Source organism: Aulonocara sp. 'chitande type north' Nkhata Bay, linkage group LG23, assembly GCF_057382095.1.
Source record: "Aulonocara sp. 'chitande type north' Nkhata Bay isolate Kocher_YH1m ecotype deep benthic linkage group LG23, A_spYH_male_GT1.1, whole genome shotgun sequence".
NCBI classification, from domain to species: domain Eukaryota; kingdom Metazoa; phylum Chordata; class Actinopteri; order Cichliformes; family Cichlidae; genus Aulonocara; species Aulonocara sp. 'chitande type north' Nkhata Bay.
The window spans coordinates 11,338,739-11,355,434 of NC_141365.1; the positions used below are offsets into that span (position 1 = coordinate 11,338,739).

At 41.9% G+C, this 16,696-nt stretch overlaps 4 protein-coding genes across 7 annotated transcripts in view; 3 read left to right on the forward strand and 1 right to left on the reverse strand.

Annotated features, from left to right (window-relative positions):
* The window catches only part of shroom2a (shroom family member 2a), a 48,150-nt gene extending 43,101 nt beyond the window's left edge, over window positions 1-5,049 (forward strand). For all 3 annotated transcript variants that reach the window (XM_086282207.1, XM_086282208.1, XM_086282209.1), the window contains 4 exons: window positions 12-578; window positions 1,844-2,015; window positions 2,102-2,374; window positions 3,668-5,049. In XM_086282207.1, the coding sequence (XP_086138333.1) occupies window positions 12-578; window positions 1,844-2,015; window positions 2,102-2,374; window positions 3,668-3,940 (1,285 nt within the window). In that variant the 3' untranslated portion in view covers window positions 3,941-5,049. The remainder of the gene's footprint in view (window positions 1-11; window positions 579-1,843; window positions 2,016-2,101; window positions 2,375-3,667) is intronic.
* Window positions 5,050-7,531: 2,482 nt separating this feature from the next.
* cldn34a (claudin 34a) lies at window positions 7,532-8,990 on the forward strand. The gene has a single exon (XM_086283226.1). The coding sequence runs from the start codon at window positions 7,904-7,906 to the stop codon at window positions 8,633-8,635; it is 732 nt and encodes a 243-aa protein (XP_086139352.1). The 5' UTR covers window positions 7,532-7,903; the 3' UTR covers window positions 8,636-8,990.
* A 2,303-nt stretch (window positions 8,991-11,293) lies between these two features.
* Window positions 11,294-16,069, reverse strand: cldn33b (claudin 33b). Of its 2 annotated transcripts, XM_086283905.1 has the most exons (2): window positions 16,058-16,069; window positions 11,294-12,199 (listed from the first exon to the last, which is right to left on the reverse strand). In XM_086283905.1, the coding sequence occupies exons 1-2, from the start codon at window positions 16,067-16,069 to the stop codon at window positions 11,528-11,530; spliced, it is 684 nt and encodes a 227-aa protein (XP_086140031.1). In that variant the 3' UTR covers window positions 11,294-11,527. The 2 variants fall into 2 exon arrangements, with proteins under 2 accessions (XP_086140031.1, XP_086140032.1); XM_086283906.1 differs by lacking the exon at window positions 16,058-16,069 and having other exon boundaries at window positions 11,294-12,337.
* The window catches only part of wwc3 (WWC family member 3), a 41,500-nt gene continuing 39,672 nt past the window's right edge, over window positions 14,869-16,696 (forward strand). The window contains exon 1 of the mRNA XM_086283899.1: window positions 14,869-15,303. Coding sequence (XP_086140025.1) covers window positions 15,158-15,303 — 146 coding nt within the window. The 5' untranslated portion in view covers window positions 14,869-15,157. The remainder of the gene's footprint in view (window positions 15,304-16,696) is intronic.

The following is a 16,696-nucleotide window of genomic DNA, read 5'->3' on the forward strand; positions in this document are numbered from 1 at the left end:
CTCTTTTGCAGGATGGAGCATGTGATAGAAAACCAAAGCTCTGCAGTGAGGAAAGTGCCCATCAGGATTGTGCACTCGGGAGGAAATGCAGAGAAGGAAAATACACCGTTTTTGCAGCACAGCAGCCCCCCTGCCATTGAAGCCGAGGGGCACGCCGTGACTCGGCTCGGCAGCCTCGGAGCTGCAGGTCAGGACTCTGTCTTCTGCGCCTTCACCAGGCAGAAGGAGCCCGATGGGGTCCCACACCCTCAAAAGCAACAGATGCCCCAGAGAGACACATACATGACCACTATAGGAGATCACCTCCAACCGCCGCCACCCACAGACGTGTCCAGCAGCAATAAATTGGCGACAAACACAGGAGTGTCCAAGGCAGAGGATCAGAAAAGAGAGGAGCTGGCCAGGGACATCATGGGGAAGGATAAGTCACTAGCAGATATTCTGGATCAGAGCAAGATGAAGACCACAATGGACTTGATGGAGGGCATCTTCCCTCAAGGGGAGCAGCTGGTGGAAGAAGCTCACCAGCGCAGGAAGGTGCAGCCGAAGCAGACAAACTCCCGGCCCGCTGAGGAAAGGTGAGCATCGAGGTCATCCATAGGTGCTACTCGTGTATGCTGTCACCAGGGGGCAGTGTCAGAAGAATGAGGAAGAACCGGGCTGTTGGTTCTTTAGCCTCGTTCCACTGCAGATAAGACGGCAGAAATGATTCAATCATAATGGAGTGGAACTGACCACTACCAACAGCGTCTGTGAACTTTTAATTTTTTAATTTATTTTTTTATTTTTAATTTGGTGAACTTGTCTTTCACTTTCATTGGCTGAGAAGCTGTCTTGAACAATCAACTTTCAGGCCTTTCAGTGCATCTCTGACACAGTTTTGTTTTTGGTGTCACTTCATGTCGCACTGGTAGCGTTTTAGGAGCTTTAAGCCTGTACTGGATTTTTTTTTTTTTTTTTTTAACTGAAAAAACACCTCTTGTATCCAACTTCCTGTCCTCCTTGTCTTCTCTGCACTGCTTCATGTGTTTGTAAAAGTAAATTATTGATGATTATAGAGTCTGCGTGCAGGCAGAATGCTGATTGGTTGAAAAGTTGGCTTGAACAGGAAAAGGAGTGGCAGCTGTATTAACTACAAAAGGGAAGAAGGATGGAAAAAATCCTCTTGTGTGATAAAACCAGCAGGAGAAGCTCAGACGGCAGATGATGGTCTTTTAATTTAAAGCTATAACAGAGCAGTGGCTGTTACTGAATGTGTTACTGTAGAATTTGCATAACCAAGCAAATCACAGTGCTTCATCTTTAGTTTTGTGATGCTTGGAAATGTGATTTGAAGCTCTGAGCAGCACAATGAAATTTTTCAGGCTTCGGTTCGAGTTGCCCAGTGTTAAAGTCATTGGCTGTAGAGATGTCTGGAAAAGAAATGATTTTTTTTTTCTTTCATGATTACAGCTTTAATAACCTCACTCTGCTCCGTGTTAGTGTGCAAAAAAAGGTTTCATTTTTCCCATACTTACAGACTTAACTGCAAATCTGATGTAGGGGTGAACTGTCCCTTTAAATGTTTGTATTCCCCTCGCTGCAAAACTGCTCCTGTAATCAATTTTAACTTTTACTTACAAGCAAGCACCCACATGAAAAAGCACTGACTCCCATCATCTTTGCAGTCGTGAAGCTGCTTTTATGGCATATTTAAACTTGTGACCTGTTACCTGTTTAACACACCTTGTTCAAACTGATGAGTGTGTCTGCATATACTTGTTAGTCATGAGGTGAAACTTCCTGGAAAATGCTCTTTTCATGCTTTTCTGCATTTCTGAGTTTCTTACTGAATTTATTTCAGGGAAAAGGAGGACAACGTGGCAGCAGCTACCTCGATGGTGACCAGCTCTGCATATTACAGCACATCTGCTCCCAAAGCTGAGCTCCTTATTAAGATGAAGGGCATGCAGGACCAGGAGCAGGAGGAGGAGGACTCTGAAGATGAGCTGGACAATGATTTGGCCAATAAGAAGGTACCAGAAACCAGTGTTTGCTTGTTAAAAAGCTTTACCCTTCGCACTGTTTTGGACTAATCTCTCAGCTTCATCTTTTTCTGCAGCAAGAGCTGATCGACAGCCTCAGCAAGAAGCTCCAGGTGCTCCGGGAGGCCCGGGAGAGTCTTCAGGAGGACATCCTGGACAACAACGCTCTGGGAGAAGAGGTGGAAGCCCAGGTCCAGCAGGTCTGCAAACCCAACGAGCTGGACAAGTTCAAGATGTTTGTGGGGGACCTGGATAAAGTGGTGAGCCTTCTGCTGTCCCTGTCGGGGCGCCTGGCCAGAGTGGAGAACGCCCTCAACAGTCTGGAGGAGGATGCTACGCCAGAGGAGAGGGTGAGCAAACCTTCAGGAATTACTTTAGATAAAGTTCCACTTCAGGCACAAACAAGTGGTGGAAAATGAATAAAAGAAGCTCAGTGTGAGTGTTCAGCTGGAAAAGGTCAGTTAGTCTATTTCATGAAGCCACGCTAAACTTGACCTGCTTGCTAAGAAAATTTTGCGAGTTACATGCGATTGAAGTACAAAAGAATTTACCATATGCACTTTTTCAGATTTCCTCCAGTAATAAAGCATTCAGGGTACCAGTGCTCATTTCCGTTCCTCTGCATCAGGGATGTCAAACATCACGGTCTGCATCCAGCCCACTTTAATCAGTGATATGTCCTCTCTGCCGGTGTACAGTAGTTAAACTACACATTTAATCCCTGAGTTTTCTTATATATAAAAAAAGAAGTGCAATTTTAACAGAAATCTGTCAATATAACTCTTTGGGCTTAATTTTAAAGAATTAAATGTTTATGACTTAATTACTTTGGTGTAGTATTAATGGCCGTGGAGGAGGTCTTTATCAGTAACTGCAGGAAAAAGTACAAAACTTCTGAAAATGGAGTTAAAATCCAAAATCTCTGTTCTCTGTCACATTTCCCAAAGCCATCCAGTGGGTGGGACGGAAGTCTTTGCTGGGCTGATTCTGGCCTCAGCGCCTTATGTTTGGCACCTGCTTACATCAGAGTTGAAGATAAAACGCTGAACAAAAGCACGATTTTGGCTTTGCATTGTTGTTACTTGGAGTGGGTGTAATTGATTTGGTTTTGGTGTTTAATATTGTTTTTCAGCCCTGAAAATTTTGTGTCTGACTCCATTTTATTCATATTAATTTATGAAAGCTAGAAAAGGTAGAATTTTTTTAAAGCTGTCCTTTTTTAAATATTTTTTTATGTACTTTGAGGGCTTGTAAATCTATTAAAACTATTTTTTTAATCATTATATGAATGGAAAGTTTTGCATGGCTTCATAAAATGTTTCAGTTATTGTATTGAGTAAGTCAGATTTGACTAATACTATATGTATAAATAAATAGGCAGTACTTCAGAGGCTCACACAGGATGCAGCGTGTGCTGGGCTCACGTGAGGACAGAGGACAAAGGAAAGTAGCTCTATCCTGAACCCTTTGTTCTCATTACATCAGGAGCTTTAAGGCATCTGTGGAGCTACTGGAAGGAAGATCTAACAAGTTGAAGCTTTTCTTTGATGGAAATTTATTTAGATGTATCGATACCAAGTGAATAATTTGATATGGGATAGTTAATATACATCCTTTCACACTCTCGCTTTCTTCTTCATCAGCGTACGCTGATTGAGAAGAGGAAGCTGCTGATCCGACAGCACGAGGACGCAAAGGAGCTGAAGGAGAACCTGGACCGCAGAGAGGGTGTGGTTTACGAGATCCTGGCGAGCTACCTGCAGGAGGACAGCCTCGCGGACTACGAGCACTTTGTGAAGATGAAGTCGGCGCTCATTATCGAGCAGCGCAAGCTCGAGGATAAAATCAAGCTGGGCGAGGAGCAGCTGAAGTGTCTGATGGACAGCCTGCCCATAGAGCAGCGGCTGGCCCTCTGAGGAGGACAGACACTGCTGGGTCTGAGAGTCACGTGGTTTCGGCTGCACATGAGCCCTGTGGCCAGCAGATGGCGGCATAGTTAAGAAAATCTGCACATAAACAGCCTATTTGGTGCATTTTCCTGACTTTGTGAGCATGTGTGTACATCACAACCACAAAAAACTCCACAAAACTTTCTTTTTGTAAAGATGGTGGTATTTTTTTGGGGGGGGGGGGGCAACCAACCACTAATGCCCTTTTATGATATTTTTGCTTTGTTTCTTATGATTTATTTTTATTTTTTTTTTTAGTAATTTATTATAGCCTTTTGAATCTGGAGGAGACAGTATTTTATCTTCAACCGATTTAGCTGATGCGTGCTACACACTGAGCATTTAAGAGTATTTATCAAGTATAAATGTCACGAGATCTGTCAAATCTGGCTAAATATGTCAGTAAATTCATCATTCTTTACCTTTTACACTCAAACTAGTGGCCTTTTTTTTTTTTTTTTTTAAATAAAATATCCGTGCCCCTGCTTTCCTCACTGAAGAAACATTTCCTCGAGATGAAGATGCACACACCTGCAGAGAGAGGAGAGTGTTTAACATCACTAAACAGAAGCAGCACTTGACGTCCAGGCTTGATTGGTCACATTTGAAGTGCGCCGAGAACCACTGCACACACTCTTCAGTCCACTTCTGCAGGTCGCATTATTCAGAGCGCTTTTTAGATTTATTCACAGGCAGAAAAGTGTAAAAATCCACAGGATGATGTCACCATGTACATGTTGACCAGGTGTTTCTGTTTCGTCTTCTCACGTCACCGCGGTTTTGTTTTTCATGGTGCAGAAGTTGAATCTCAACACTAAAAGATGTTCAGATTGATGATTATGCAAACAGATATGGATAAAGAGGTTCTTTTTTTCTTTCTTTTTTTTGTACCTTGACCTTCAAATTTCAGACTCTATGGATTAAATCTGTCTCCCAGATACTGGAGAACTTTTTTTTTTCCCCTGCACATTTCAGTTTGTTACAGTTTCACACACTTCGTGCACTTCTACATCCTAAATGTCTTAAAAACGTTATCAGCTGTGCTCCTTTCTGTCAAATAAACGAGTCTGCTGTAGTCTGACTGAGGTCTTCTTCTCTCTGATGTCATTCATTAACTCCACCACACCTTCCTCTCTCTACTGATAAACACTCTTACATAGCAGGGAGCGTATTTAACAGCCCCTTCACGTAACCAAAGCTAATCACACTTCATCGGAAGGATTCGATCTTTATTAATAAGGTGAGACGCATCTAGGTGAGTCAAATAATTAAATATTATTAGGAGTGGTTTAAAGATTTGAATGAATAATCATTAACTACAGCAGTGCTGGCACAGACGGTATGTACGGCTACAATAAAACAAGCTCTTTCCTCGTTTCTACTGTAGCTTTGTTCCTAGTTTCACAATAACTGGCAGAACTCTGTTTTTGAAACATCGGAAGGTAATGTCTTTCTCCTTAACGTACTGAATCTGAAGATGTTAAACCGATCGTATCTTAGCAGAACTTAGTCGAATTAGTGCAGATGTGTGGCTTTTAGTGCTGTCTGTTATTCTTAAATATTAATAACCTGAATATTTGTTAACGTATGCTTAATGCCTGTGCTTTATTTATAGCTGCTTTATTATAAAAGTCGATCAATGTCCACGCTGTTAACGTAAGAAAACAAAGACTACCTTTAAGAACGTGTGCAGTAGTTCAGGGTGAGCGGAGTGAATAAAAAGCGAAACTACTAACTAATATAATAACATGTAATGCTACATTATCTTATACATATAAAACATTTTTTTTAATGTTTTGCTGTCTATTCAAAGGGAACGTTTGCATAGTTATCAACATATCTCCAGCAACAGGTTAAATATTCTAATACACTGACTTCAGTCACTGATTAGTTTCTGTTCTCTGTATTTGGCATGAGAAGATGTTTCTGCTGTAGCCAAAGTTAGGACACGCTCACATTAATATGAGATAAACTAAATTATAATTTGGGAGTTAAGAGAATAAAAAATAGTAATAACAAGCTGGAATTAACTGAAGGTTTAATGGGAACGGAAAGCTTTTCACATAAGTGGAAAAACATTCGATAAACAGAAAGGGTTTAAATTCCATCCATCTCCATCTTCATCCGCTTGTCCGAGGTCGGGTCGCGGGGGTAGCAGCCTAAGCAAAGAGGTCCAGACCTCCCTCTCCCCAGCCACCTCCTCCAGCTTGTCCGGGGGAATACCAAGGCGTTCCCAGGCCAGCCGAGAGATATAATCTCTCCAGCGTGTCCTGGGTCTGCCCCGGGGCCTCCTCCCGGTGGGACATGCCTGGAACACCTCGCCCAGGAGGCGCCCAGGGGGCATCCTTGCCAGATGCCCGAACCACCTCAGCTGGCTCTGGGTTTAAATTATGAATATAAAAGTTAAAAGTAGTTGGGGGGTTTTATTTATACCAAATGAGACTGTAAATATGTGTTCTATCTCTCATGTAGTCTTGTTCTTGTTGACCTGGAGCTGAGTGCAAAATTTAATTTTATATCCTGTTCAAATGACAATAAAAATCCTACAAAAATATCATTAGCAGTTGAAATGTTTCAGGCTTGACAAAATCATGGATAAAAGGTAGAAGCTGTGAGTTAACAGTTGATATTTTTATCTGAGAGCATAGATTAAAAGATCAAATCGATGCCTGATAATATGGACGAACAGGTTAGATAAATGTTTATTACGGTTTTTCTCAAAAGTCTGAACACATTTCCAGAACCTGTGGCTCAGTTTCACACAGCTCTAAACATATGATCCTGGTCAAAAACTCCTCAAGTATCTTGCAAAATAAAATGCAGCAGTTTTCACCTACAGCGTGTATGTATAACGAGAAACACTACATAGAAAATCAACGCACAGATACAAAAAGTTCACAGCAATATTTAGAAATGGTTCTTTATTTGTCAAAGTGTTCACCTGAATTTTTTTTTTTTTAAAGACACAAACTGCAGTGAAAAGGAAACTTCGCACTCCATAAATGTCAGCAGAAAGCAGAAGAGAAAGAACCATTTTAACATAAACCAGTGACACACTCCGGGGCCTGATCAACCCTGGCAGGGCCTCCTTGGATGAGGGTGTCTAGTGATAATGGCCGAAACACCCGATGAATCCAAGGTCCACTACTGACGATGTGTCCCAAATTTTAATATGATAATTTAGATCAGATCTCTAATCCCTAAACCTAACCAAGGAAAAATGGCAGATTAGCCTGGGTAAAAGAATGAAAGTTGAGGCACACAACGATGTTTGCCGCTGGTAAAGTTTCTGGGCTGCTTTTCCTCATAACAGCCATCCCCCAAGGTTTTCTCCGTTAAAGCAATGCATTGTCAGGGATTGTAACATCTAGTCCTTTACTGAATCAGTTGGACAAGCAATGAGTTAAAATATTTTTTTGAGTGTTCAATAAACATAATAAAGAGCGACACTTGAAGTAGTCATTAAAAGTAATGGAAAAATGAGTAACTTCATAAATTATTAGCCTTAAAAAAACGAATCAACGTATGTAATCACTAAAAAAATGATGAGATGAACCTGGTTCAGGTCTAGTTTAAAATGAGTTCTTTTATATGGTGCTAATTCTGCTGCATCAGCAAACCACTTTGCAACCCAGCTTCTAGCTTTCATATCATACCACTGTCTTCATGTACCACCAAGTTTAAATGACTGCAGATGGAAATAATATGCTGCCTTAAATGTGGTGACCAAACCCTTTAAAGGTTCCCTCAGAGCTCTTTTCAAATCAAAATACCCTTTATGAATATTTAAGAATAATGCCGTAGTCTTAACTTGTACATGAGAAGCGCACAGGTCATCTTACCACGGCCCTGTGTGTGTTGTTGTTTGCAGCAGGAGTGATGGCTCCAGCGATCGGTCGCTCTGAGAATTAGTGGTCAGACTGGACAACAATGCTTTACCTCACTCACACGGCTCACTGGCAGTTCCTGGGCCTGATAGTCGGATTCCTGGCATGGATCCTCACCATGACCACCGCCGGCCTCAACGAGTGGCGTCTCTGGCGAGTAGGCAATGCGTCCATCATCAGCTCGAGCGAGGCCTGGGTTGGTATTTGGAGGACGTGTTTCTACAGTCATGTCCTTCCCGATATGGAGAACTGTCGAAGCATCAGCATATCGGACAGCTTTCTTCCCGTGGAGATCCCTGTGGCTCAGGTGCTGATGATGCTCGCGGCCATCTTTGGCCTTGCCGGGAACATCTGTGCTACAGTGGCGGTGAGGATGGCCTACTTCTCTGTTGAAGATCGCAGGAGCATCAGGCTAGTCTTCCTGCTAGCAGGGGCGCTGTATTTGCTCACAGGGATGTCCTCCTTGGTGCCACTGGCGTGGAACATGAACTCTGTGCTGAAAAACAGCACCATAGACTTTCCTCCTGAGTTCCAAATCCCTGCTCCTCCTGTCAGCCAGCGAGTTGGCTCAGCCATTGGAGTGGGCCTCTGCGCCTCCATTGCGACACTCTTAAGTGGCCTGCTTTTCCTTTGCTACAGGTACGCTTGGCGGGCCGTGAGCACAGCGGGCCCTGGCGACCAGCTCAATGGCCCCTGGACAGTGACAACACTGCCACGCAAGTCTGAACTGGTAAATAGAGCAGGCATGGATAACGCTGCCTTTCACAGTGAATAAAACTCAACAGAATAAAATCTATGAAGGGAGACTGACTTTAGGGCTTTTTGTTTTGTTTTGTATTTTTTAAAAAGAGGCTAGGTTTGATACTAGAACTAAAAAAAAAGACTGACTTGCCATATCTCAACCAGAAAACCAAAACAAAGAGCTAAAAGATGCTAAAATTCCTTGTGAACATACAAGGGATATTGATCAATTGTACTTTTATCATAAAAACAATGATTTCATTGTACTGAAAATAAAAGCCAGTGACTATTTACCCTATAGTTTCTATTTTAGGTTTATGTGACTGATTGAAGTTCAGGGATGGCTGCTTATCTACAAAAGTAATAATAAACTTTATCTCTGTTACTGAGGAGTGGTGTGTATGTGTGTGAGTGTGTTAGTGGCCTCAGCTTTTATGTAAGAACTGTTACGATCAGTGTTATTGCCACACAAGCCCGTGGGAGGCGACATAACATTTCAAGGTGTGGCTTCTTAGGAGTCCTGCGTGAGGAGGGGTGAGAGTCGGCCAGGTTGACCCGCACACGTGACCTGGGTAGGAGGCTGACGAGAGCAGGCATGTGAGCGTGAAGAGGGGGCTGCTTCATTGGGGTGATTGTTACCATGGAAGGCACTCATACACACACTGGCCCTGTGGCTGGCTCTACCTCTCTGGAGGCGGCTAGCTGATGGAGAACAAAAAGCCCTCTTCAGACAAGCACAGCACTCAGAAACGCAAGGCTCAGAAGTGGATGACCAGTAGAGCTGCTTTAAATACTGCAGAAAACTACTATTTGAATTAGGTGTAACCAAATTTTATTATTAAAAAAAAAACAAAAAACAGGCCTGTAAAAAGTAGTAAATAATTATTTGTCTAAAATGTTCGTCTGTCTCCACAAACCCTACCTACCTATCTCACTTGTGCTGTACATATCCTTTAGCAGATAAAGCTGTTGTGCTTTGTTCTCTATCTTTATCATTTACGGTGTTTTATGGAGGAAAACTGATAAGAAGACTGATTGCAAATGTGTCATATCAAAGTCTGTAGAATTAAACCCAAAGGTAACCGCAGCTGGATTATATCTCACCCCATAATATGAGATTTTACTTGCAGAAGATCTGGAATAAAACTCTAGATGAGCAATTATATCTTAAAGCCGCTAAATAAATGAAAGAAAGGCTAAACGTAATACTTAATAGTAAACATCTAGTATATAGCATTTTTCTCAAAGCCCACGCTAAGGTTCCGGTATTTACAGAAGGAGATTTCAGGTACCATGGATGTGCTTTTCCTTTTTTTACTTTAACTACACTTGGTAGTGATTCCTGTGCAATTTTGTATTTTGCTGATATTTATGATATTAATGAACTGATATTCTTTATATTTAACTGTGATAAAAATATAATTATTGCTATTTCACAGTTGCTGCTTCAACACTTTACCAGTAAAATCGAAACATCAGGTGCAGAAGATAGTTAAATGGTTTTGTAAATGGTTAAAACAGAAAATCTTGCTCAAGAGTGACTCATGTATTGCAAAACTTTAGTTTCCATCATCTAACATTGAAACAGAAACTTGGATGATCTTTATCTCCATCTGAACTACCAGAATGGGTCATGATTTGGGTCATGTTTGCTTATCAACCCATCTACACAGGTTTGTTTATTTGCAGTCGGATGCATTTAGAGTAAATTATTCACGACTACAAGACATATAATTTTCCTTGACGTTTCAGTGGCATTTACAGTAAACAAAGCAAAAAGAAAATATCTGCAGCTATTTTTATGCCTCCCTGATGCCCACACATAGGGAGACTATGTGGCATCGGAGGACAGGATTGTCCCTCTCAGTGGGCCTCAGAACCACCTCTTCAGGAGCAAAGTCTGGCATGTCATTGGCACCTCAGGTAACATATGCTCCTGTGACAACTTCATTATCTCTCATTAGCTTCATTCTATAAGAACTAACTCCACAGACATGCACCAACCATGGAGGTTTATAAATCCTCATCCTCCCATGCAATAACACATTATGTCAATGTACTTTGAGCGTATGTAAATGACACAGACAGTTATGGATGGCAGAGCGCGGTGGCACCCTCTGACCTCAGCAAATTTGTGTAATTATGTCAGCTTGTGCTACATTCTTCACAGTACACAGTGCCCATTAATGCGTTCATTAAACACAGCTTAGCTCAGCGAGTGACCAGGAAATCTTGTGGAATTAGACTCAAGCTGTGTTTCCACCGCCGCAGACACACCTGACAAACCAACGGACAGGTTTTTAGTCCCATTTGGTCGCCTGAGAGTCACAGACGAGCAGGGGGGGCTGATGAGGGATTGAGGAAAAGAGCAGCCATGTTTCTACCTCTGACATAACTGGAGTCAAACCTGCTCATGGCTTCAGAAAACATTTTAACAAATACAGGAAATGTACCTTTTTTAATAAAAAAAAAGAGCCATTTTTCACCAGGATTGCAATGAAATTCTTTATGTGAATCATCTCAGTGTGCAACTCAAGAATAGTTTGTGCTTTAAGAGTTATTCTGTATGTTTACAGACTAATAATTGACAATTACAGCATTTAAAAAGCTCAAGAGTCCTGCTAAACAGGCTTGAAATTATATTTTTCTTGTAAGAGAAAAATTTTGAAACCACTCCAGAGTAATGGATAAAAAGGCCTTTTATAAAACATTTCTTTATAAAATAGATTTATTCTTGCTGATCACAGCAGATCGTCTTATAATGTCTGATTGTGCAGGTGAGTCATGTAAAAGGGCTGAAACAAGGCGTAAATGTCACCATCGTATGTTGTCTCGGTGGTTTACATCATTGCTGTAAAGCGGTCCGACGTGCAGATCTACAGGTGATTGTGTTGTGATTTCAGTCTCTACACAGGTAAATCATCTGTTAAACGTACTCTGTGCGCTTCCTGTAATTTACACCTGTGCCCATCACCTGGTACCGCCGCTGCAGCACAGGCTGAGGCTCCACCTGAGAGCACGAGGACGAGGTGATCAAGATCAGGCCGGCAACTATGAGGAGAAATCCTGCTGCCCAGCCGCAGTACAAAGCGTCTCCAAACTCCCACCGAGGCACCACGTCAGGCACTTTGTCATCAAAGAAATGCATCACTGCTATATGTGCCATATAGGACACGGGAATCAGACACAGAACCCCAGAAACCATCCCGAGCACCCCTCCCGTGATGATTAAAATCCTCTTGGTTTGTTGACCGCTGTCCTCTTTACAGCTGTGGACCAAGTCAAGTCCAGGTATTCCCACGAGAATTCCCAGCATGCCCACAGCGAGGGCAGCACACATGAGGATGCGGGCCAGCTTGAGGTCTGTGGAAAGGCCCAGCAGGCTGTCATAAGCCCTACACTCCATCCCTCCAACGTCCTGGACCACGCAGGTCTCCCACAGGCCCAGCTCGTAGCTCTCCACAGGCAGCAGCGCAGTGCTCATGGTCAGCCACTGCGGTAAGATAGTGGTGGTTAAAGCGCACAGCCATGCTCCAACGTAGACCAGCATCCCCAGCAGCTCCAAAGCGCAGGCGCACGTGTCCATGTTTCTCTCCCCCTCTCTCTGGCCTCCACGCTTGACAGAGCCACAAGAGTTCTTCTTCTCCTTCTCTGGCTGCACTTCAGATGGAGAGGCCTGTCGCTGTACAGTCGGGACAGGAACTGCTCAAAACACCTGATAATTAGAGTTGACCGCTCTAGCTCTGAGGCTTGGAGTTCGTTCTCAAACAGTTCCCACTCAGAGGAGCACACATCTTCTGCTGCTGGAGGGAGAGGGGGGCCCGCATGGCCCTCCCCTTTGTGGTCCTCCTGCTCTCGCTGCTGTGCCAATGGGCAGCAGGGGCAGAGGCAGAGATGGCCACGATTTTTACAAGACCATTCCTATATGCTCTTCCAAAACTGCATGCCATAAGGGATGTCGTTAAAAAAAACAACAACTGCTTGAAGTTCAGTTTGCATCCTGCAATCCAGCAATAACTGGGTACAAACATATGAACAAGGGGCCACACACTACAGCAAACTCAGCTTATTATTTGCAAATGCTAAACACTCTTGTCATAAACTTAGTTGCCATTAAAGCCCTTCATCTCTGTCCTCAAAGGGTTTTTCCTGTAGCCATGAGTAGAAAAACATTTCAGTGTTAGAGTATCATAAAGGCAGTGTTGCACAACTAGGCCTTTGAGTGATTTATTACCAGTGAAAAATGTTATGTAAGGACAGTAATGCTGAGATTTGCTCATAACCATTTAAGTTAAATTTAAAAATATATGAATATTTTTGTCATATTCCTTGTGGTGGGATAGCTGCTCACAGTCAGGCTGTCTGCTGCATGTGACTAAATCTGAAACAACAGAGCAGCTTATTGTGTGCTCTCGTATGAACACTGCATGGTTGTGGGAAATGATCGTAGGAGGCAATAGATCAAAGCTGAGATGTGAGAAAATGTTTCCCGTTCATAAACTCATAGACAGCCGTACAAACCACAAACAAACACACAAACAAAAATGCACAGATAATATCCCCGGGCTGCCAAACTCCTCCTGCTCCGGCGAAGAAAACACTCAGCTGACTGCTGTGATGTCCTCACAAACACTTAAGGAATACCAAACGATACCAGAAACAAGCTTAATCTCAGCTTTAAAGGGACGTCTCTGCAGCTATAGACAAGTTACTCATGATGTTCCTGGCCAAGAATGTCACATTACACATCCAACTTAATTTCTGTCTCTGAAAATATAAAAAATTAAAGTGTAGTTGCAGTTCCCCTTCTTACCCACAGAGGCCGCCAAATATCCTGCACAAATAAATAAATTGGCATGTGGTGGGGGATATTATTCAGAGTTTAAAAGAGTATTTTTTAATACTCTGAGAGAGAGTCTCACCTAGTGTCTGGTTTTACTGCTCCTCCTAATCCTCTTTCTAACTTGTTCTTCCACAGTTTTAAACTTAGCTGGATGCACAGTGTTAATTATGCTGACCACAAAATAGTTTGTAAATTTAAGTGAAAACCCCCTCACTACTGCACAAAGAAAGACACACACTTATTGGAGGTATTTGTCCTTCTTGCTGTGACGCAGCTGAGAAGATCCTGGCCTGTTTTAGTCATATTGTGTTTTATGTACCTCTGTACCATTCTACTTCTTGTGTTTTTTCATAAACAATACATAACTTATAAGTAATAATAGAAAAAACTTTATTGCCATTTATTTTATCATAGCTTATAAAAACCTTAATTGTAGATTTTTAATTTTGACTCGCTGAAAATGGGAGAAACCAGGAGGGAAGATAAGAATTGAGTATTTCAGAGGGACATCTTAGATTGACCAATTTGGAGACAAAGTTAAAGAGGCAAGCCTGAAATGATTTGGTATTAGTACATACAATACTATACTAATATAGTATCTAAAGTACAGAGGAGGTATAGTGGATATTGGATAATGCATGTTGAGTATGGAGCTTCCAAGCAGGAGGAAAGGAGGAAGATCTCAAAACATTCACTAATGTAATGAAGAAGGACATGCAGAGGGTTGGTGTGACAGATGAGGATGCAAAGAAGAGGGTCAGATGGAGGCAGATGATCCCCTTTGGGAACAAAAGGGAAAACCTACAAGAAGAAGATGATAGTTGCATATTTTAGGTAATTTGGATATTATTTGGTGGGGTGGGCTGCTTTTAACCATGTAAAGCACTTTGTGCTACATCTTTGTATGAAAAGTGATTTATAAATAAAGATTGATTGATTGATATTTGAATCTACTTTTAGCTACTTAAGTAAGAATAATTGTAAAACAGTTGAAACGCCAGGAAGTTGATCTGGGTGACCGGTGTATGAGCTGTTGCAGTGCCAATTAAGGCCAAGAGGTGGCGCAGGTGCACCACTAAAACGACTCCTTCAAACAACAGCGTGATCGGGGGAGTTTCCCTAGATTTTATATTAAAATGATATCTTTTTTATAACTGTCTTATATTAATATTAAAATTAAAAATTACTTATTTAAATTGTATATACACAAACAGAAGCTACTCTTGAGATACATTAATGAGTGAATCAACAGGTTTGTGTCGCAGCGTTAGCTAAATCACTCAGCTGAATTAACATTAAAATGAAACTTTAAGTCTATTTTATAAGGTATGTTTTCGCGGCGCCGTGAAGCTTTAATGAAAGTGTTGAGCTCTGAAGTTTCCTCATTGGACAGGGGGAACTGGCTCCGTCGTACGTATGCAAATCCGCTCCCGAATATGGACACGGGGAATGAAATATGGCGGAGAAGGCGAACATGGAGAAACGAGCACTGAGAGAGCCCCGCCGCGCTGATTTTGGAGGGTTGTAGAAAGAAGAAGAGGAAAGTGGATGTACCCCCGGTGGGACTTTTTCCAGCCTCGGTGGAAAGTTTTGTATCTGCGTTTCTTTTCTCCAGCGCGTCCAGGTCGTTTGGTTGTAATGCAGTGAGGAGCGACTTTTTCAGGGGGATAAAAGCAGGGCAGGGGGCTGCAGCCCTCTCACCGTCTCGACGCTATGCCGTGGGTCAGCGGCGGAAAGCGGAGAGAGAGCTCGGAACTGCCGCTGCCCGCGGGCTGGGAGGAAGCCCGGGATTACGATGGCAGAGTGTTTTTCATCGACCACAACACCCGGCAAACTTCATGGATTGACCCCAGAGATAGGTACGCTTAAGGCCCTGGAGTAGTGTTATTACACACACTAACAAAAAGTAATCTTAATACAACGAGACTTCTTTATAAACTGACATAACTCACAGGAGAGCAGGGGCGTTTCCAGGGGGGGTTTAATGGGGTGGCACAGAGGGACCGAGAATGAGACAGGGTTGGCTCACTGGAAAATAATTGTAGAAAAGTAATATAGAAAACATAAACGAACTACGAACCATCCTATTCCTTCAAATAGAAGCTTTTATGTGCAAAATGGCTCTTCACATAAGCCTGAAAATTTCATTCAAAGCTATTTGAAAAAGTTTCACCATCAACATACACTGTTCTTCTTCTTAGTTTTAGTTTCCTAAAGAAACCTACAACTTTGATCACAGAGAATATCGTTCCCCCCCCCACATAATACATCCTTAAATTTTCTTTCTTTTTTCTGGTTATTTTTATTTACTACATTTGGCCTTATGTTGAACCCGTCAATTTAAGATTTTGTTTTGATGCACTTGATGATAGTAAGCTGTTCTGTATGCATGTCACCAGTTTAGTTCTTAGTTCTAGACCAGGGGTCCCCAATCTCAGTCCACGAGGGCCGGGGGCCCTGCAGGTTTTAGATCTCACCCTGGGTCAACACACCTGAATCACATGATTAGCTCATTACCAGGCCTCTGGAGAACTTCAAGACATGTTGAGGAGGTAATTTATCCATTTAAATCAGCTGTGATGGATCAAGGACACATCTAAAACCTACAGGGACACCGGCCCTCATGGACTGAGATTGGGGACCCCTGGTCTAGACTAAGACGAAGATTATTAGCACTGTGGGCACCAAAATTTCTTGTGTAGTATCTTGTTGAACTTAAGAGATGAACTTAGGCGTATAAATAAGGAAAAGTCAATGAAATCGCCTCTTCCCCTTCCTATTATTTTATTTATTTATTTATTTATTTTTTTTATAGGGTGGCACAAAGCAAGAGGGGATTCACGGGAAATCAGAAAATATAATGTAGACCGTAAATGAAAGTAGAAAGCATTGCAGATCCCTGTGCTATAATAGAGTTTATGAGAGTGTGAAAATGGTTTGATGAATAACTGTTTAAAGCGGATGTGGAAACTGTTTCTGTTATTTTCATTTAAGTTTATGGTCGACATATAGCTCAATATGATTTAAAGCAAACTCTAAATTTTTCCTACCTTTAATAAATGTCCTAGTTTTCACATTTAATGAACCAGTTTACAAAAAATATAACTGGATAGAACTGTCTTAAAATATAGGCGAACTAAATAAGTGGGTGAGTCTATCATGTAGATAAACAATAGTATTTTATGCCTGTATTATATTATTCTTGTAAAAATGTCATTATTTTAGTATTTGACTTGGATCTTCAGTCCTCCC

Excerpts from the sequence above, each read along its gene's own strand:
- cldn34a (XM_086283226.1), top strand. The coding sequence starts at position 7,904 with ATGCTTTACCTCACTCACACGGCTCACTGGCAGTTCCTGGGCCTGATA.